The sequence below is a fragment of the Micrasema longulum genome, unplaced genomic scaffold, assembly GCF_059751315.1.
Source record: "Micrasema longulum isolate JH-2025_06_02 unplaced genomic scaffold, ASM5975131v1 h1tg000635l, whole genome shotgun sequence".
NCBI lineage: Eukaryota > Metazoa > Arthropoda > Insecta > Trichoptera > Brachycentridae > Micrasema > Micrasema longulum.
In genome coordinates this window covers 267,449-290,754 of record NW_028277831.1, presented here as the reverse complement: position 1 = coordinate 290,754, position 23,306 = coordinate 267,449, and the positions used below count along the sequence as shown (strand labels likewise).

The 23,306-nt window shown below is 30.4% G+C and overlaps 1 protein-coding gene across 1 annotated transcript in view; it reads left to right on the top strand.

Moving 5' to 3' along the window:
* Positions 1-21,033: 21,033 nt before the first annotated feature.
* The window catches only part of LOC148279977 (Ig kappa chain V region 3368-like), a 138,494-nt gene continuing 136,221 nt past the window's right edge, over positions 21,034-23,306 (top strand). The window contains exons 1-2 of the mRNA XM_088229117.1: positions 21,034-21,103; positions 22,485-22,617. Coding sequence (XP_088085243.1) covers positions 21,034-21,103; positions 22,485-22,617 — 203 coding nt within the window. The remainder of the gene's footprint in view (positions 21,104-22,484; positions 22,618-23,306) is intronic.

Sequence of the window (23,306 nt, the reverse complement as noted above, 5' to 3'; positions counted from 1 at the left end):
GAAATCAACAGTTCTACATACATATTTTTAGTAAACAAATAGATAAAGTGTATAAACTCAGAACTAATAACAGATTTCCACATAGTATACAAAGTTAGTAAAGAAAATATATTACATATCAAATAAATACATACAATTTATACATATGTGTTATTTTTATGTACTCAATAATCAAAGATTTTTTAAATATTTATTTTAAGAACATTAAGTTACTGTAAATTGGGCGGGATGAGGATAAAAATGCTTGAAGAGAGGACAAGGAGGGGAGGGGAGATGTACACATACAAACAAGTATCATACGCCGCATTTGAGAACAAAAGTCTCTTTTGCTCCCACACACAAGGAAAAATTTCTCGTTGCCGAACGAGAAAAGATGCCCAAAGAAACTCTCTCCAATCTTGCAGCCCTGGTTTAATTTTTTAGAAGAAGGTTATCCAGAAAGACGTCGAATGCTATTTATTTGATTAAGGAAGAAAGAAAAGTGGTTTTTTATTGACTTGGATGAAATTAATTAAACTTTATAAATTTACCAACATGTTTACAAAACTTTTTAAAAACCTTGAATTTATTTTCGGAAACCACAAGATCATTACATATGACAGGACCTATAAAAGGGCCACGGATACTAGGAAAGAAATTCATTTGGTATTCACAAAGAGAGAAAAAGGACAGGACCCCAGGATGTGTTCAAAATATTGATTTGGATATCCACGGCAGCACAAAGGGGGATTAACAATAATTACTTAACAAATATATATTAAATTCACCATGACCTGATAAAACTGAATAGTCCAACGGATTACATTAACACTAATATAAAAAAAATCACTACAGTGCTTTTATCACAAATGAGGGTGTCGTTATTGTCCAACTCAACCATAGCATTAAACAACATAACTGAAAATTTCAATCCTCTAACATAGATTATTATGCAGCAAACCTCTGCATCCTCTCTATCACTACGGTCTCTCATGTGCGGCCGTCTTAAGGTCTACATATGATCTGCAGTTCATATTTTTGCATAAATTTTCCAGGTATTCTCGGCGAGGGTATCTCCTGTAGTTTATCCCCTCGGAAACCCTCTTATTACCTCTTGTAGGAGACCTCCGTGAAAAATGAATATCGGTTATAATATCGGATTTATAAATCCTTCACTAAACTATAAGCAGAAAAAAATAACTTACATAATTGATGCCAGTATTTTTTAATCAATATATTTAGTATAAAAATAAGTTGACTTTTTGAGAATGAAAACTGTTCACTAAAACAATATTAGTTTAAGTAAGAAATTAACAAATCATAACTAAAAAGTTAATATTGGTCTGCCTCGTAGTGTTGTGATTGGCGCATTCGTCTATCATACATTAAGTAGCAAATTCGATTCTTGGCAGAAGAAATGTAAAAAAATAGTATTTTAGATGGTTTGACAAAACAATATTGCATTGTTCCCTGGACTGGTACCCGAAACGTTACACTGATTACCTTACCTTCTATGTAATAAAATCAATACAGATACGCTGCGATTAAATTACCATTGCGGTGCCATATGCACCAATGTCAAAATAGTCACTAAAAGATAAAGACTTCAGAAGTGCAGAAGAAATGAATAATTATCATGTATGCTCCACTGTAATGATCAACGACTTAAAAATGCGCTTAAAAAAATGGTTTTATTTTTTTTAATATAACCGGCGGCAATAAGGGTTTGAGTTTTCAATTTTCAAAAGACAGGGGTGTATTTACACAAACAATGTAGTCTGAACAAACCTGTCAAAATCACCTGAGGGTATGAAATCATAAAATAAACATTACGGGATCCGTCAAGTAGTTCAACATTTCTATGATAAAGGTACCTTTAAGGGATGCGAAGGGTGTGGATTGAGACAAATAGGTAAACATATAAGGATGTATCTCGTATATAAAGTATAAGAAGGAAGTATTGCATTGTCACAATCAATATTGAATGCCTGGGTTTTCCTTTTTTCAGTTTATATATTCGGCGATTTTCTCGAAACTTTTCCATTCCTTGATCAAGATTTAGAACCCCGATAAAGTCCGAGCTTAACGAAAAACGAAGAAAAGCTCGCTACTGTATGGTAAGGTAAACAGCTTTTTGCTCTTTATACTTGAAGGGGGGTCTTTTATTCATCATTCCTTTTAATAAAGCCTTAAAATTGAGGGGGCTTAAATGTTCACTTAATAAATTTATCGCGGGAAACAATTCTTGATTGCTCGATTTTTTTAAATAAGAATAAAATTAAAGTAATTTCTTAAAACATTTGAACTGTTTATATGGCGTTAATACAGCGTAATATTTTAATTTATTTTTCAACTGAAACATACATTTTTGTTCATTCATTCATTTTTTTATTATCTCTTATTTCTCTTTTCATGTTTCTGTAGTACAAAAAAGTTTTTTTTCCATTTACCTGTTTATTTATGCTTTATTTAGTTAGTTCATAATAGCAAAACTTTTATTTACATTAAAATTTGTATCGAAATTACTCAAAAATACATTTAAAAAAAAATATATATATATATTTCAGTGCTTTCAATTTAGTTCTTCAGGTAACTCATTGTACAGATTCAATCTCTTATGATTGTCAATCCACAATGAATTTTGAGACTCTTCTTTGAGAGTTTTTTTTCTTATCATTATCTCATCATTTTTTCATCCCTAGTTTCATATTTACGACATTGTTGGTTCAATTTGATTTCAATATTTTGAGTTTGTTCAAATTTGCGTTGAAACATTATTTTTTACACCTTTGAAGACAAAGCTATTTCGACCATAACTTATGTGAAATTTAAGAAATTTAATATTATGTTGGTATCTGAGTGACTTATTCATTTCAAATTCTTTTATTTTTTTCTTTTTTTATATTTGTTTAATAGAATTTATTTTCTTGAGTGTCTACAGTATGAACCTTAAATATTTTAAATGGACTTTCCGTATTGCATGTTGAGAGTTTCTTTAATAATTAATCTTTGTACTAATTTAAGAGGGTTAAATATATGCGTATGAATCACCCCACTCTACAATACCATATTGTAACAAAGATTGTACAATTGAGTAATGAGCGATTATTAAATAATTGATTTTAAAAATATTTCTTAATCTAATAAATATGTATATACACTTTCAAATTTGTTTCACTAGTTCACTAGTATGGTAGTATGGTAATAAGCGGAATGGGGAATGTTGTGAAACGTAAAATGGCCACTCAACCCAGCCAATGACAGGTCATAAGCCCTGTAAACGCTCGAATATCGATAATCCTGAATTTGAAAAAAATTCTACCTCATCTCTGTAGGAATATTGATAAAAAAAAAATACACTAGTATGGTCTTTACATTTTAAGTTTTGGTCTATGTATACACCGAGATATTTAATTTTTTCTGTTATATCAAGTACTGAACATCTAAGATCGCAGTAAGTTTTGTTACAATTGCTTTGGTGACTAATTATTTTTTACTACTGAATCTTAATTTGTTTTGTTAATAAAAAATAGAATGATTTTTGTCTTTTCCGTATTTAAAGATAATATATTTTTGTCAAACCATAATTTCAATTTATTTATAACGTCATTAGCTACTAAATTTACTGAGTTCCAGTTAACTCCAATTATTTTTAGATTTTGCATTACCTCCGAATCAATGAAATAAAAGATTGTAGTAAGTTAACAATTGCTTTTTAATTATATTTATAGTCTTATAGCATTAAATACATCCCTATCATAACAACTGAATAACGTTTGTTCAAAAAGATAAAAATAAATATTATAGATAAGCATATTCCTTGAAAATCGGCACTTATTATTCTATAAAATTGCATTCATTTGCCGTAAAGAAATCACAAATTAATTGATATTAAAAATAAATCAATTGATTACAAACAAGAATAATTCACATTTAAAAATGTGACCTTAAACCCCATCATCAATATACCATGCATTTAATAAAAAATACATTCATAAATATTACAAATTGCCTTTAAAAATATACTGATGAAGTTATCATAACTTTGACCTATTGAACAAATAAAATTATTGCATTTGCTAAATATCTAACTGAATTTATCTCAACTAAGGTAGAAAATCATCTGAAATAATTCATTAAAATTTTACCAAATGAAACTATTATTCTATTTAAAAGAATTTTCGCAAGTTAACATAATTTAAGTTTCTAAAAGAATTTGAAGAACATTCAAGAGAAGGTAATATATAAGTCTAGGCATCTACAGGGCTTATGACCTGTCAATAGCTGGTTTAAGTGGCCACTTTACACACTGTGTAACATTCACCATTCTGCCTATATTTGAACATCTCTATTCCTTCAATTCTTTCATCTGTTGATGTTTGTGAAGTTAAAGAGCTGAAACTTTAATTTATGCGGGTGAGAATTATTTAATTGAATTATTTCACCTACATACTAGGCAACGCCTAAAAATATTATTTTTTCAATTTCTATACTTCTTCATGGACCAGGTAATTTGTCAACAATATTTTGAGTTTGTCCAAATTTTTGTAGACAAGGACTGGATTCAACTCCCTGGGGAGCTGTTTAAATAAACATTTTACAACAGCTCCCCAGGGAGTTGAATCCAGTCCATGTCTACAAAAATTTGGACATTCTCAAAATATTGTTAAAAGAATTTGGTTCAAACATATGGTAAAACTGGAGAGTCAGATGTTATTTAACTCTTTGTATGATGAAAACACATGTGGCGGATTGATGATTTGTGTACATCGACGAAATTTGGGGAATTTGTCTTGCATCTCTTCCCAAACCTTCAAAGTTTTACATCAAAAAAGATCTTACAACATCATGGAATGACAATAACTTGACAGTTTGTAGAATTTGAGGTTGGAGTTTGTTTATATGGAACTGTTCCCCCCTTGACACGTGCTGAGTGCCATGTTATATGTTTAAATCGTCAATTCAACCTATAAAATATGATTTAATGACTAAAAATGTAATATTTTGGTGATTTCGCATAATAAAAAAGGAATATAAAATTTTTAGGGGTTTTGTGGAGGCCCAGATGACAAATAAAACACAAAATTTGTCAAGAAATCAATTTTGGAGAACTGCATTATTAAAATTAAATATTAATGTAAATGTTATTAAATATTTGTATAAAACCACTTACCGACTTCTTTATGTCCACCAGTTTCAAAACGTACCCGTTTCTTCATCAGGACACCAATTAAACCAACATGCAAAACCTACTATACACCTTCACCATAGTTGTTGCACAAAAATATAAAACCAACACGACATGCATTTTAATAAGCACATGCACTGATTAGGACAAACATGAGCTGATTAAACGGAAAAGACGGGTACGTCTCGAAGCCCGTAGACATAGAAAAGTCGGTAAGTGGTCATATACAAATATTCAATAACATTTAGTAAAATATTTGACCGCAAAGCTAATGCTTTAAATATTTCAAATGTGTAAGACTAACTTCAGCGTGCGGACGCCTCACTATTACTTATTTCCGATTACATTTTAGCTTCTAACCAACAAAGTACTGCAACCGCTTCTTTTTTCGAGAGAGAATAAAAAATCAAACGGCGCGGTGTTGCCAAAATTCTGCTCCTACAACGCAGGTTTGTTATAAAAAATCTTTTGTGCTGTCAGTGACGGGGTTTATTGAAAAAACGTTCCTACGCATCTAAAATGACTCGTCACAACGTGTATTTGGAATGCATTAGCGTGTTACTATTATTTTCATTCGTACAAATTAAATTACGTTTAGCAATTAACTGTCGTTATTATTTTGTCAAAAAACACACTTTTAAACCCAATTTTGAAAAACACTTAACTTTCTCGTTGAAACACAAGCTCTCAAGCTATTTTTTTGCTCAAAACTGTAACGCTGAAAAATTTGCACGAAGTAACAAAGAGTACCCAAAGCAATTCGTTACTGACAGTTTTATAATTACTTAACACAACGACCGCATTAATTAATGTTTTTACTGAAGTCAAATGAGGCTTTTAATTATTTATATTGCTACCTACGCGTTTCAGGGTCTCGACTTTTTTTTTCATCTGCAGTAAGGGTTGCCTTTTGTTCGACGCTGCATTCTTGCGACATTTAACGCTAACGATTCCAAGCCAGCTAATTACATGACAAATAAAAAAGCATTTAATTCCAGAACGGAAAGTCTCTTAAGGGTAGGATCAATTGTGTATTCTCAAGTTATTAGAAATAATATTTTAAATCAAAACCAAATACGTTTAATTAAATATACACTACGGACGTGAAAAAAATGGCCTTTTAATTAGTGGGTCAATGCTTTTGGGTATTTTTCAAACTGATTTTCATGATGATCTCACGGGTGCTACGAATAATCATTCCACTGTGTGTGATAAAAAAATGTATAAACTACGCTTAAACTCTAGAAAAGTATACAGATATATTATTTGATACTTTAAAACAATCCTTTTAATTAACTAATTGGATAATTAGTCATATTTTTAACCTGCCTCACACTGTAATGTAGCTGACGTAATAATTATTACCACAAAATATTTCATATTATTCAAGTTAACTTTAAAATATCGTTCTTATTCTCAAAGTACCCTTTTGATATCCATCCAAAATTTCTTTCTTCTCTAACTCACGTAGTGTCCACGCAACTTGACTGTAAAATCATCTAAAAAAATTGAACCTCAGGTAACCACACAGTGACTCGGAGGAGTTTTTTTACACAGTAAAATAGTTAAATAGGTTTTTTGCCATTTGAAAGTACACAAATAATAACAGTGACAACTTTCAGCTAGTGTTGTTAATATGGTCAACAATTCAACGTAAATAAATAAGTATTTATTTATTTCTTACATTAATGGTATGTGTGTCTTCATTGGATATCTTTTATTTCTGATTTTTGAGGGTAATGCCATATTTGCTTTATCTCAGCTGTAGCTTATATGGGAGTAATGTGTTTATTTATTCTACGTCAGCGCTAAAAACCTATTTTTTTATTTGTTGTATTTTATTCTACTGAGAAAAAAATAGTATTTCGTTAAACTCTTAAAAGACTGTGGTTAACAATTCTTTTGCGCGCGGTGATGTAACATCGTGTTACAACAAGCAAAATACGAAATATTCTCAAGTTCAGACATTAAAAAAAAAAACATGGAAATGTACTGTTAAATAATTCCTTTTCCATAATTTATAAAAATTAATTATAAAATTAAGCCTCGTTATATCAGAATTAATATAAATACGCCGGTCATCTTACGTGCATGCGTGCATCCCCCATCACTGTCAATAACCGACTGAATATTTTTTCACACAAACACCGGCCACAGAACAGCGTCTCTGTCTTTCTTGCAATGATCCCTTTCTTCATGCTCTCTCTCATACAGATTTATTGTTGTATTGGCGTCAAAATCGTTCTACGCGTAGCGAGGATAAATACTTTTTATCCAGCATAGTTATACAAATTTTACATTCCAAATTCGGAGTGTCCATTTGTAGATTACAAAAAGTACAATTTCATAGTTGAAAAACATAAGAGAGATATATCAAGTCTTGTATCGTATATAGACTAGTGTGACATCACAGAGACGCGGCACAAGAGCAAACATTAATCATCTTACGTACTTTTATGAAAAATAAGTTGTATGTATATAAAATATTCACCAACTTTTTCCATTTTTATTGTATTCTAAAAGAGTTTTTGAGGTCCGGCGTTTTTTTTTTACTAAAAAATATATTATGATAATTATTGTTGTAATCACAAAACAATTTTGATGAATGCTTTACATAAAATACAAATAGTGATTTTTCGATCGGTTCTATGTCAAAATTTATGAATTTTGAAGTAAGAATTCCATTGTTACGACAATTATGGGCTACATTACCAGAAAAAAATACTTAAATTACTGATACTAAGCCCGTTACAAAAAAGCTTAAACATTTGACATTTTTCCTCAAAATGCCATCAAAAATCCTTTACACAAGCATTTGATGATGCCAAATTACCTAAATGTCTTGATTGCGTGTATGATTTGAGTTTAAAATCTAATTTAAATGTCGTATTAAAAAAGCGCCTTTCATCATAAAAACCGACAAAACACAAATAACTGTTCTTCTCTAAATGATCAATTTTTATTACCATGGTTACTTTGAAAGGATGACGCCACAACGCGACGGGTGAAGGGGTCAAATCAAAATTAATTACAGCACAGAATATCGATGCTTCAGGAATCTCACATTTAACTATCATTATCCTACCAGTAATTAACCCTGAAATACTCAGTACGTGAGGCAAATGTTTGAGCTAGGGAACGAGAACCGCGATTTTTAAAATTAACATGTTTAACTCAAAGTGATCTCCGAAAGCGTGAGCATCGACTGTTTTACTTCCTGGTTTCCAGAACCAACCTGCTTCTGGTTATGTCAATTGGAAGAACTGTTAGGCAGCTAAACATTATCACTTCGGAGATCGAAATCATTCACTTTATGGAAACTTTGTTACGGAGCAAATACTCTAGCTATTGGAGAGTATAATCCCTTAATAATATCAAATCATTGCTTAAGGGTTCCTGGTTTGATATAATCTCCAAATTAAACGTCTTGAATATTTAAAATGTTACTTTGGTAAATAAATTAATTTGAATTTTAATGAAAAATTTTTCACAATATTATAAATGTCAAAATACTGTTTTATTTGCTTTATTTCCGTATGACATTAAATAAATAGCATACATTTGTTAGTGAAAAAACATGTGTTTATGATTTTCAGGTGAAACTATTTTCCGCGTCCTTAAATACTAAATTCTTTCACCAAACGAGTTTATGTTTTCCATTTGGTAGAAGCAAAATTGTAATGAAAATATTTTCGTGCCCAAGTTACTTGGCTTCATTTCACCCCTTAAGCATTTGTTCAAAAACCACGAAGGTTGAGGGCGTAAGAAGTTACTTAAAATAATTAATCGCCCCTCTGAGGTGCCAAGGACCATGAAACACGATACAAGAACACAAAAAAAGCAATTCATCTTGATTAAGTTTGTGGCATTCTGAGGTACTCTTTATATCAATTATCGAACGTCAGGGGATGAAAATTGCGGTATTTGTTGCAAATTAGAACGGAAAATTAATTTGTTTAAATTTCTGATAAGTTGTTTTTAGTTAAATAAGTTTACACGTGACATTTACAAAATTAAACACATAAATGGATTAAAATAAATAATAATTATGTAAATGAATAATAATCATTGCACAAATTATTTAAAATATTATGTACTAGATTTATGGATAAATTGTATTCTCATAAAAAAGAATAAGAAGTGCGGCTAGGAGTAGCAGGCGCCACATTCTACAGTACAAAAGCTGTCTGGAGATCAGAAAAGAACTAATTGATAACCAAATGCTACCGAAATAACGCGAGAGTAACACCTATTCTCCTCTACAAATGTGAATCGTGGCCCTTCACTAGGGCTCAAAACAGCCAAGTACTGAGTGTTGAGAATAGGTGTTTCAGAAGAATTTTGGGCGAGTGGTGGTTTGACTTTGTGAGGAACAGACGCAGCGAATTCCGGTGACAACTGTCACTAAGCGGAAGCCATACGGTTAGCTAGGATAAATATTGCGGATGCCTCCTGTGAGCCGTAACCACGCTTGCCTACTTAACAAGTCATCAGGCTCTCGATGTATCAGACGTCCATCGCCGACTGTTCATCTCCATATTCAAGCATTTGCTGGATTCGATCGTGCCCTGTCTTTCTCGGGTTTCCTCGTTTTCTGCATTCGTCAACATTCGCAACGTAGATCGTTTTTTTTATGTCTCTTCGTTCTACATGTCCAAAGCAACGCAGCACTTCTTTCTTGATTGAGTTGATAATGCTTTACTTGACATGTATGAATGAGATAAATAATGAAGCTTTATAGTTTTGTAAATTTAGATTGTTGTCGAAAAAATATCAATAATATTAAAACAGGTTGATGTTCATTTTAATTTTAAAACATGATTGAAATATTATGAGGAAATTGATATAAGCATAAATGTAAAAACTATAAGGCTTCATTAATTATCTCACAATACACACTTGTATGTCAATTAATACTTACTTTGTTATATTTTCCCCGAAATTCAAATATAAATACCTAAATTCCCCATTACCTATTAAACACTTAGCCTCACACTTAACCATCGGTTTTTCCCTCAATTATGATTAATGTACATGCTATAGTTCATAAGATTATTTTTATTTTCTTCTTAAGTACCTTGAATTATATAACTATATAAGGACATTCAATCCAAATAATCTTCACATTCGTTTGAAAATGCCCTAATAAGGCGAAACAATTGTCACGAAGTTTTTATTTTTATATGTTTATATTTGTAAAAATAAAATAAAGTGTTCAGTAGACTCAAATCAGTGTTTGATTTCTAATTATAACTTTGGTTTGTATCTAAATACCTGTTTCTAAATGTTATTAGGTATTTGTATATATTTATAAATGTGTATATATATATATATAGGCGAGTGTTGCGGATTAAGTGGACGGCCAGACGTACAATTGCATCTATTCTCCAGGAACTGGACATAAGAGAAAGACTGATACCCATAAGCGAAAAAGAATCCTGCAGATCTTTGGGCATATTTCCAGGGAAGACTCTGATGGTTTGGAGAAAACTATTTTCCTGGGAAGTGTCGAAGGGACAAGGTCGCGTGGACGTCAACCAACAAGATGGAGCGGCACAGTCACTGAGTTATCAGAATCATCACTGACGAATGCCTATTGAAGACCACAAGACCGTTTCAGATGGAGAGGGACTGTCTACAGACGAGCCATGCCTGGAGTCAGGCGTAATAACCATCCTCAGATATCAGACACGGATATTGAAGAGATATATATATGTGTATATATGTGTATGAATGTATATATGTGTATGTGTTATGTGAGTATGTGTATGTGTGGATGTATATGTATCAAAATGTGTAAACGTGTATGATTATATTTTATTAGTATGTGCTTTCTATTAACTTGTACACTATTATCGTGTATGAAAATGAAAATGCCTAGCTTGGAACGGGGTATGTACCCTTGATAGCTGAAAAAAGTGAACATAAAATTGTATTTATGATAAAATGTATAAATAAAAAAATAAATTTATAAATAACTACTTACCGACGCTCCTATGTCTACCGGTTTCGAGAAGTACCCGTCTTTTCGTCAAAATACCAATTAAACTAACATGCAAAACCCACTATACACCTTCACCATAGTTGTTGCACCAAAATATTAAACCGAAATGCCATGCATTTTAATAAGCAACCCCAACATGCACTAAAAATATTTTATGGGTTGTATACCTAAAAGACTTACACCCCTTCCTTCATCTTCTTCCTTTTTTTTTCTTATTTTTCATTGCATCACAACAGGGTATGAGGCCTTATCACAGTGATGAATTACAGCACAGGACACCCAGGCTTGAGAAAATTCTGTTTATATTTTTACGTTTCCTCGGGAATCGAACCCAAAACCTTCCATGTATGATTTAAATGTCTTAGCCATTTCACCACGGAGACTCTTTACTAATAAGAGTATAAGCATTTGCCTTCGATGCAAGGGGACTCGGATTCGATTATTATCGTGGTTGACATAAAATATTTCTTATTAAGGTGTTTTTACACTGGAATACATCATAGTCGCTAGAATGGCACCTTAAGCATAAAACTGATAATTTTGCCATAATAAATCTAATAAATGATCATGCTTCGCTGCGATAAGAGTACTTATGTAATGCCCTAAGCACCACTAGGTGTGGAAAAGGAATGCTGATGAATTAGATTACTAAAATGAATCTCCAGCATTTTCGGATCTCTTGTTGGTCTTACAAATTTAATTGTTCGTTTTTAAAATAAAAGACGAGTAGAAAATTTAAATTTTCGTCGAAATTTCCCACTTAAGCATCGTCACCATGAAGGGGTGAAAATTGATTCCTTAGAAACTTCCATCCATCACCACGTGACGCGGTGAAATCATCCCTAACGCCGCCCTTTGGATGGATGTTACCCAGTGAGCAACTGCGATATCTTGATCGTTCACAAGGCTCCGGTGATCAAAGCCTCCGGGCTTCAGGAATACTAAATAGACAAGGGGCACTGTTTGTTTATTCAACCCCTTATACCGGATTTTTCGGGAATTTTCAGGGTGGTTAAAAACATGTCTTGAATTTGTCACCGCTTAAAGGAAATCGAGATTTCTCGAATATCTGTGAGGCTTCGAATATTTCAATGTATACTTTTTCCTGTAATAGGGAATAAATCTGAATCTGAAAATAAAAATTTAGACGTATTTATTTAGCCCAACGTTCAAAGTTTATTTACTGCGAATCGCCTGAGGGTCCAATCAAACTACAGCGTTGCTACACTTCAGCAGCACTGCGCGATTTTGGATGAAGTGCCACGCAGTGTAGCGCAGTTGCAGTGCGGATGTTTAATTCAAACCATTGCAAAGAATATTTCATGTTGCCAAAACGCGCCGCGCAGTGCTATGAAGTGATGTTTTAGAGTGGTTTGACCTTTCAGCCATTATTTTTTACATACTAAAAACGCGTAAAAAGTGGATTTATGAAACTATTTTGTATTAGTTACGACTTTGTGCAAGACGTAAACTGCCAGCGCTAATAGGAAAAAGTCTGGATTCACTGATTTTTGTTTTGCAGCGGCTGGTGGCGTGTTGTGGACTGCCTGGCGTTCGATGTTACCGGTGGTGTCCATAATGTTAAAGTTATAAAATAAAATTATAATAATAATAATTACGTGATTAATCAATGCATCTTGATATAAAAGTTTGTGTAGCTTCGAAAACTTTCGGTAATAAAAAAAATATAAAATAATTTGAAACAAAGTTTATATTCTGATTTTAATTGTGTTTTTTTTATATTAAAGCCCTTTTTCAAATAATTTGTTTTAAAGGGGAAATAAATAAAATAAGAGCAGCGGCCAGGCACCGCTGTGCAAAATGGAATTAATTTAAATCTTCAAAGTGCAAATTCCCCACTTGGTCAGCACCGTGCTGAAGTTTCTTGTTTGTTTTCACTCTAATTAAAAAGAGTTTTGCTTGAGTTTTCCCGCGTTTAGTTACTTGGCATGCACTAAGTTGTAGGAATGTCTGCATGATAGCTGTGTCCCGTTTCTCTTAGCTTACGTTTAGAAAACATTTTCATCAGACAGAAAATTGAATTCACTTAAGCGCCTGCGTACCATCCACCATTTAAATGAAATCTTATTTCAGAAGACTTATTCGTGCATTTTAAATAATAAGTGTTAATTAAAAAGAAATTGCTTTTCTTTGATTTCATAATCGAACATTGCAAACGTGTGTGATGAATAAATACTTAACTTACAATTTACAATCCAACGATGAAAAACGAAACAATTAAACAGTTTTTTTTTATTTTTAAATTTATAGTTTTTTTACAATAAACATAAGCAATAAAACGCAGTATTAGAAAATAAAACTAAATAACATAGCAATGAAATCCATATTAATAGTAAAAAAAGTAAACAAAAAAATCGCACAAAGGTATGGCCTGCTCGTGTGTATACAAGAAAATGTCAATGATTTTTTGCTCCTATAATAAATAATTGACAGTTATAATATTTTTGTGCAACATAAGAAAGAAAAAAACTTTTATTCTGTAAAAGATAATATGGTACTTTTTTTGGTAATCAAAAAAGGAAATAAAAAATATATTTAAAAAAACACAAAAATATTCCTTATTATTAAAGGGCAACAAAATAAATCATAGAAAAAAAGAGTTCATATTTTTAGTTTGAATCCAGGATAGTGCATGTTTTTTAAAAGAAGGAAAATTTAAGTTTAATTCTTAAGTACCATCCAATTTATCAAATAAGTTACTAATAATTAAGCTTGGACTTGTAACTTTTTTGCTTTTGTTAATAAGTTTGAAACCAATATAATTGATTATGTGAATCATAAAAATCATAAATTTTAGAAGTTTGTCTATGGATCACCTGTCATCTTAAAGTTTTAAGTTAAATATACAAATTTAATCCTTAAACTGGCGGTACACAACCAACAAAGGTGCTGTTTTAACAATTAACATCCAAAAAATTCAAGAAAAAAAAATTATTTATCGTCCCTATAGTAAAGTACAACCTAGAACTTACTGCGTATGTTTTCACATACTTTTTTTGCATCTATTTATGTAGAGCCACACTAAGTTAAATGCAAGTTGTGGTATCAGAAGGGTATCGCAACCGTAGGCAACACAGCAAAGAGCGAGAGCTAGGCGATCCACGATCATTCGTTTAAATATTTTTATATTCTCTCAAATGACAAAACACCACCTCGCTAACACCACTCACTTTATCTCTGACAAGGTATATACATATATACATACAAATAATACAAAGCTAGCACAACGTAAAGGCTTTTCAGTACCGAGGTTTGTAAACAAGTATTGCCCAAGAATATTTAATTATACAATTCCTAAAATTTTCAATAAGATTTCTAAACCAATCTTAAAAAAAAACATTGACAAAACTTTAAAGAAAAAAATTAATTAATGGCTTATATGTAACAATGCTTTATATTGAATATTTGTTTAGGTTAACAGTCATCTATTTACCTTCTCCATTCAGATTTATTAGATATATCCGCTCCGAGAAGACAAAAATCGTCAGAAAAATAGTCTACACTATTTAACGCTGCTAAGAATGTAATCTTAAAAGCATTTTATCGTTTAAAAATATTGACAAATTACAACAGGGATGAAGAATACCTTAGAAAGGGAATATGGAAGTCTAGGCATTTACAGGGCTTATGACTTGTCATTGGCTGATTTAAGTGGCCACTTTACACACTGTGTAACATTCACTATTTTGCCTATATTTAGTCAGATGAATTTATTCACAACAATAAAGGTTTCATCTCTTTACCTTCTCTAAAATCAACAAATGGAAGAAATGAAGAAATATGGATATTAAAACATAGGCAAAATGGTGAATGTTACTCAGTGTGTAAAATGGCCACCCTAACCAGCCAATGACAGGTCATAAGCTCTGTAAATGCCTAGACTTCCATATTCCCTTTCTAAGGTATTCTCCATCCCTGTTGTAATTTGTCAATCTTAATGACTCCCGAGGGGGTGAAATTCAGTCTTTTGTCGACAAACATTTGGACAAACTTAATTTTTTTTTTAAATATATGTTTTTTTAACCGCAGGGAAATATAGACATCTAGGCATAAGAATTGAATAATTTTCAATTAATTTCACTTATTTATAAGTAAAATGTTATTAAAAGTGTACATTTCTTCTGAATACGATATGAACTAACTAAAGAAAGCAAAAATAAATTAAAAGGGCTAATCAACTGCCAATGGCTGGTTTATGCGACCTCTTACACTCTGTGCATCATTCTAGATATCGAAATATGAATACATTTTCTAGACGTTTTATATCTAGTACCTACTTCAGTGAATAAACGATAAACGGGGCACTAAATTCGGTGAACGCGCATTTGAGGTCGCAGGCCCATGGCATGGAAAACTCTCGCAGCAGAAGCGCAAAACTGTGAGGGTGAAGTGATGTTCCGGAAAAATCGTTAAACCCACTTGTTCTCTAAATCATTTGAATAAATCCGTAATATGTGATAACCAAGTTAATTATTTTATTAAAATTACATATTAAAAAAAATAAATTTAAATTTGTTGGACTTAATAAATAAGATGTTTATTAGCGAGTGAAAGCGATAATTGGTCAAATAAATAAGTGAAAGTGTACCAAGTTTTTTTAATTCGTAAACAATATTTAAATATAAGTTATAACATCATTACATTAATTGGTAACTAATTTCAAATATAAATTATTACATCATTACATTACATCTCCTTTCTCTTCCTTAATCTCTCCTCCTTTCCTCTTTCCTCTTTTTTCCCTTTTTCCCATTGAGCAACAGTTTTGATATAAGGTAATTTATAAACGAATAAGTTTATTTCTATTTTCATATTTCTTTAGCTTTTTAATCTTTATTTTCTATTGAATATGTTATTTAATTTGAATTATAAAAATAAAACTATAATTTTACTGGTTGGTTGGAAGAAATTGCCTTTTGGCAATAAGCCCGCCAATGTACAAATAACGTTATTTACAAAAAGTTAAATTAATTAACATCAAGAATTAAACATAATTGTGCAAAAAGCAGCCAGCCATAGAAAAATGTCATTTTTGTGAAAATAATGAATAATTAAATCTCAGTTGGAGTGTAATCTACTTTGACAATTGTTTCCTACGAAATATTACGAAAAATGGTTAAACTTTGTATTTAACCAGTTTAACCAGTTTTAATAATTTTTATAATCTGGCCGATCACAAGAACTTAAATATGCATTTTGTAGAACACAGCCAGATCTTATATCGAATGATACCTCATTCAGACATTAAGTATATGAGCTGACACAATGTATTAAAAAATATTTTTTTTTACAGCAGGTGTTTCTAAAGTAATGAGTTTATAAAATTAAAATTAAATCTTCTTAAATTTATTTTAGAGAACTGGATTTCCTGAAGTATTTATCTATACCGGAAGATTTTTCTAGTGTTTTGGGTATTGTCTCCAAATTGAGAAATACCGTTTTTGTGATCAATTCTACTTTCAGAACGTGATTATTCTAGTTTTTTGTATTAAAGTGGCTGATCTGTTTCAAGAAAACCATAAAATTGACCTTATTGCACTTGATTACACAAATGTTGATTTTTTTCGAAATTGTGGCCTCGCTGTTTTCTGCATAACTACGTTAAATTGTCAATAAATAACATAACTTTATTTATTTATTTAATAACTTTGTACAGCGCCCTTGAGGTATAACGTTGCGAAAATGTCACTTTATAAGTTAGCTTTTATAATAATAAACGCAATACTTACCTACTTATGTTGGCAGATTTTTTTATTAAATGAGGTGTTTTTCCACTACATAATTATTTGATAATTTCTAAGCTCCAAAAAAATGGGCAGTCAACAGAATTATCTTCAATTGTCGGCAAAGTACAATTTTATTTTAATGAAAATTGGTGTAATTTTGTTAGATTTTATAAAAAAAAATTTCAATAATAAATGTACTCGTACCTATATAGATAATTCTGTTTAAATTTGTTGCAACATAGAGTTAAACATTTTTGAGGAGGGAATATGGAAGTCTAGGCATTGACAGCGCTTACGACCCGTCATTAGCTAGTTTAAGTTACCACTTTACACACTGTGTAACATTCAACATTCTTTCTATATTTGAACAACTATATTCCTTCAATTCCTTGTCTAAAAAAAAATGGGAAACCTAAAAATACTGTTGATAAAACAAAGTTTTATACGCTATTTATATAAATTCCATTAAAAAGATTCGAGTCATATTTTTTTAATTTCTACACTGAGATTTACTATTCGATTTCTTGTTTTTTGTTTTTAGGGCAATTTATTAAATTGAGAATGGCCAATATTTTCCAGACACTTTTTGCCAAACTTTGTTGAGCAAAATTTAGATATGAGAAAATTTTTTGAGTTTTGTGTGTTATGGATTAGAAAATAAAAATTAATCCCATTATACAATTAATAAATAATATAACACCCCATCTTTTTATTAAAGGAAACTTTATATTTTCCTTGCGTATTCTTTCAAATAAAGTAACATTTATAACAGTTATTATTACATTTTATACAAGTTGAATTATTTGTTATTTCTTCATAATATTCCTGATTAAATCGTTAACTCAAATGCATATGTATTCGTTATTTCAAATAAATACAAAAGCTTTCTACATCATTTCGATTTCTATGTCCACACACAATAATAAACAGTACAAAACATGTATACAACAATCGTCACTATTAAAAAAAAAAAATACTTAAGTACAAAAAAATTATAATGAACCAGATTGTGGTTGGAGGTTCAAACCCCGCTTCTCCCCGTTTTTTTAAAACTCGTTGAAAATGCCCTTTGAAATTTAAATATTTCGCTTAGTAATAAAAATTCCTGTAAGTTTTACGATCTTATTAAAATAATATTATACATTTGAGAACAAAGTATTTTTTGGTTCATTAAACTTTCGCAAAAATGTACCCAATAGACATTGAAGGACGGAATATTTGATTTAAAAACCATCAAAATGAAAATTTAGCTCAGAAAAGATTACCAAACCCTTGAAATACACCACATATATATAATACTGTGTAATACTAGAAAGCCATTTTACTTTTCTGAACCCAAAATGAAAAAGTACATGACAAAGTCGTGCTGAAAATCGCAAATCCTCTTGTCACCATTGGGAGCCAGTGGGTAGGCTATACCTGGTTCAAATATGACCCGTCTCTCATAGAAGCCTTCCAGTTAATTCAAGCCACAGTCCTCTCCCTTGTCGCTAGTATAGCCTCCGTGGATAATGCTCGGAAGGCTGCGGTAGCGTCCGCTAGAGCTTTGTGAAAATTAAAGTATTGAAGGAACTTCTCAACGCGAACTAGAATTCAGTCTAAAATACAGATTCTCAACCTTTCAATAGTCGTGACATCTCTTGATGTTCAGATTATTATTTTTAATTAAAAAAATATGATTGAAAGTTTAACACACTTGTGTAAATAATGAATGGATTAAAATTTACGGCCTATGATTAAATATACATTTGACAAGCGCAAAAATGGCATTTCAATTTGTAATAATTCGGTAATTTATTTTTATGGTTTCATTATCTAACATAATTTTATTACGACGAGACGTAACGCTACATAGAAATACGCAATTTTATGTGATCAATAAATGCTTACTTTAATTTAATTTTATATTTTATTATATAAAGTTATTGCAGAATAGAAGTATACATATTTTATAACAGGGAATTTTTATAAAACAAGTGAAAAGAGAATGAAAAAGGAGCGGTCTCTGTTTAGGATAGTCTCTATTTAACATGGCTCACCCTGTTATAAGATGGAGATTTTATTATCTTTTAAAGTATACATAGTTTTCACTAATATAACAATAACAAAAAGCTAAAACTACTTAATTACATTGCACTCTTATTGTGGAAAACAAAAGAGTTTCGATTTTTTTAAGTTTTATTCGCTTATTCACATGCTATCATTAGCGTTTTGACAAAGAGACGGGTTTTTCTCATAACCGGGAGACATGGACAAATTGGTAAACATTTTTGTAAATAATTTTAGTATTATGATATTTTACGAATTTTTACTGACATTTGAGCACAATTTCTTCAAAATGGTTTAAATATTCATAATAAATAAAAAAATCGTATTTTTAGAATAAAAAGCTGATAGGAATTAAATAATTTATCAAATCGGATTAAATTGAGTCTCGAACCAATTAATATTTTGTTTTGACTAGTTTATTGCTTTATTCAATATTAAATACAAACAAATTGTTTTTTTTATTTTGTATTTTTTTCTTTCATTAGAAATGCCTATATCCAAAAAGGCTAATAAATTAAACTATAATTTAAATAAACATACATTTGTTTTAACTCCACATTGAGAACCATTGGTACAAAACAATACGTTTATATTTTGTCTATTATGAAAAAAGAATTCTATCAAGACTATTCTTCATTGAACTTTATTAGAAAAATTTAATAGAAAAAAACAAGTTTCTGTAATTCAAAAGTAGTTATATGTTCTTACTGATTGAGCTCTTTAGTTATTAGTTAAATAAATAAAATAATATTTAACAATCTGTAACAAAAGTAACGTATTTCTTTTTATTTTTTAATATTTTCAGAAATATGTAACGATGGTAAAACATTTTTTCCATTTGTTTTATTTTGACAACACTTTATTTTCATAAGATATGAATGTACTTAATCGCTCCTTGATAATCATTTTTAGTTCTGAAGCGCCAGTCTTTTTGTTATTCTACGAAATGTATTTTTTTTTCAAATGGGCGTTCATGATTGAAGAGCTTATTATTTGCGAATGATAAAAAAATAATAGTTAACCCTCTAAGGACTGTGCTTAAAAATTCCTCTGCGAGCGGCGCTGTTACCTCGAGTTACATTAAACGAGATATTTTCAAATACCTGTTTAAAAAAAAGAATCAATATGGGTTTCATAATTTATTCCAATAAACATATTATTTTTATCATGCCAAAAAATATGACTTTTTTGTTGAAAAAAATATATGAGATAAACCAAGTCTTGAATTTTATGTAGATTTCACAGCCACACAAAAGTTAAGGTACGCCCGCGTCCCTAATACGTCACGATTCGATTTTTAATTTATTTTGCTATTTACAATCGGCCTAATTTATCTTATTATTTTTATAAATTATGAGAAAGGAATTTTTTAACAGCATGTCCCTTTGTTTTTTTTTCAATGTCTGAACTTCAGCATCTTCTATCTTTTGCTCGTGGTAATACGGTGTTACATCGCCGCGTGTAAAATCATTTTTTAGCACAGTTTTTTAAGAGTTAAACTCAGTTCTACTTTAATACAAAAATCTGTTTTCTAATTCATCATAATTTATTTAATGTTCAGTTACATCCACTTCAATTAATTTAATTTATTTAAATACTTTGTATACATAAACAGTAAAGTGAGCAGATGATGTATGAAGTTTTTATTATTTTTTATAGACATCAAAGTGAAAAGGTTCTTTAAAGTTGCATTTTGGATCATATTAAACGTAAACATTATTTAAAAAAATATTCTATACTACTTTTGGCCTACTAAGTTTATAATTGTATTAATATTTTTTTGGTTTGCTATATTGATAAAATTATTTTTCGTTAGTAAAGATATAACTTAATCACATTACAAGTTCAAACATATTTTAAAACCACCGAAATGCAAAACATTTTTACACCGCGGAACTGATTCCGCTCAGCGCCTGGCTAATATTGACTGAAACATTGGCTCATTAAAACAATGCCATCCATTTATTACAAAACAAAGTGAAACTTACGCTCTAAGATGCTTATCAAATAAATATTAATGCTCATTACAAAATTTAATTGGACTAATTTTTTTACTTGAATACAAAATGGCAGCCGGTTTAGCCCAAAAAAATTACTTTTTTGAAAACTTCAAGCTCTGGGTGAAGGCCAAAAGTTGTATCAAATAGTTTTTTGATATTTTTTGCACCCCGAGTAATCTAATAGGCTGATTTTTAGACCTCTTTTATTTTAAAAATTTGAAAAAAAAATATCGGTCCACCCTAATCACACATGTACAATGGTAGGCATATTTCCTTGAAGCTGTTTTTTCTTACTTATCCAAACCGTTGAATTTGAGAAGATCAGTGGTATCTGAACATATTGTTGGGATATTATAATTTTTTTATTCTAGAGCAAAATATTGATGAACATAAAAAATTTTACTAAATATTTACACTTTACGATAAATTTAAAGAAATCACATTCAATTAGATGTATTTATCTAGCAAAACTGTTCTTCTAACCGACTCAACGGGAGCCAGGAACATCACAAGTGGAGGAAAACCATCAATTAACTCTCTAATAGTATTATTTGTTGCACATACTTCCTCTCGATTCTTCTGCAGTATGGACTCCATTGTTTTCTGGGCGGTATAAATCAAGCCAGGGCGGAAAATTCATTGCCTTGCTAAAGATTAAGCTTTGCCGTCGCTCTCGGTAGGTGCTCCTGAAAGTTACGTAAACCTGGAGTCCTAAATTTCAGCACAGGAAAAGGGAGCTTTATAAAAGAGATTGTACGTGTTTATTTGATTTATTTAGGAAATGCAAAAAAAAACACGTGAAATTAACACATAATCATCGTCATCATTTTCCCTTTTCCACACCCAGTGGTGCAAAAGACACTGCATTGGTAACCTAAAAGCAACATTTACCGTTTTACCTATATTTAAACATCTATATTTCTTCAATTAGTTCATCTGTTGATCTATCTGATGAATTCGGAACTTTATTTTTGATGCCCTGAAAGTAAAAAACAGCAGATAAAAATAATAATTAATGGAACCAAATAAAACTGCTTAAAATATTTTTTTAAATAATTCATAAAATCAAAGAACAAACACACATTTCATGAAAGAATTTTTTTTAATACATTTATATTTGAAGCACTTACTTTGCGATTATTCATTATAATGAAATAAATACAAAAAACTTTGTTTTAACCCATGTTTTTTTTATTTTCTCTACCCATATTCATTTAATTAATTGATCATACATTTCAATTTCAAAGCTTATAAAAGAAACGTAGTGGATGCTCATAAATTCAAACAGAAAAAAGATAGAAAAAAAGTAATTAGGTATTGAAATTTGAAATAACTTTTGTTTTTAGATTGTTTAATTTTTTTTTTCACCTTACGCAATCAAACATTTTTTTATCGACAAATATAATTTTGATAATTAAATTACCTTATAACGATGATCCAATCGCTAACAGCATCGTTTTGGATGATTATTTAATTATTTCTATGCAGCTCTTAATTGGATTATTTTTCCTTTTCAGTGACAAGATCGGAGGTAGACGCTGTTCTAGGCAGAACTGCCACTCTTCCTTGCAAAATAGAACCTGAAATAAGAGAAGACAGAGTGTACATGGTGCTTTGGTACAGAGAAGAAGTCGGGAAGCCTTTGTACAGGTAATTTCATTAAAAAATCTAACTAGAAATATAAACACATAGCAAGTTTTACTAAAAATATTTAATAGTTATATTTAGTAAAATATTTTTTTATATCTTTTCCTATGTCTTTTTTATTAATTTATTTCTATCCACGTACAAATATATTTTTTCTCATGTCTTTTACTATGTCTTTTGATATGTGTTTGTTTTAACCACGTATTTTACTAGGTTTTTCAATTATATTTTTTCTATGTTTCTTATCACATTTTTTACTATGTTTTAATACTATGTATTTAAATATGTGTTTTTGTATGTTTTTTCTTATTTCCGCTACCTTTTATTATTTTTTCTTTGAATTGATTACTGTTTACATTTTTTTTCAACTATCTTAAAACTGGGTAAATAACCCTCAGTCAGACAGTCGAAGCAACTTTGCATAGATGTATAATTTTATTTAAATTGTATGTATAATAAAAAAATAAATAAAAAAACATTAAGTATGTAATGATAAATGACGACTAAAAGAAATGTACTATTTATTTGAAAAAAAGACTATAATTCAGAGAGTATATATTTAAATTTTGTCGGCCTCGTGGTATAGCACTCAGTGTGTTTACCTCCCATGGTAAACCAAGAGGTCGTGGGTTCAATTTCTGACATATTTGACATAAAGTATTTATTTATAAATGTGTTTTTAAACTAAAATA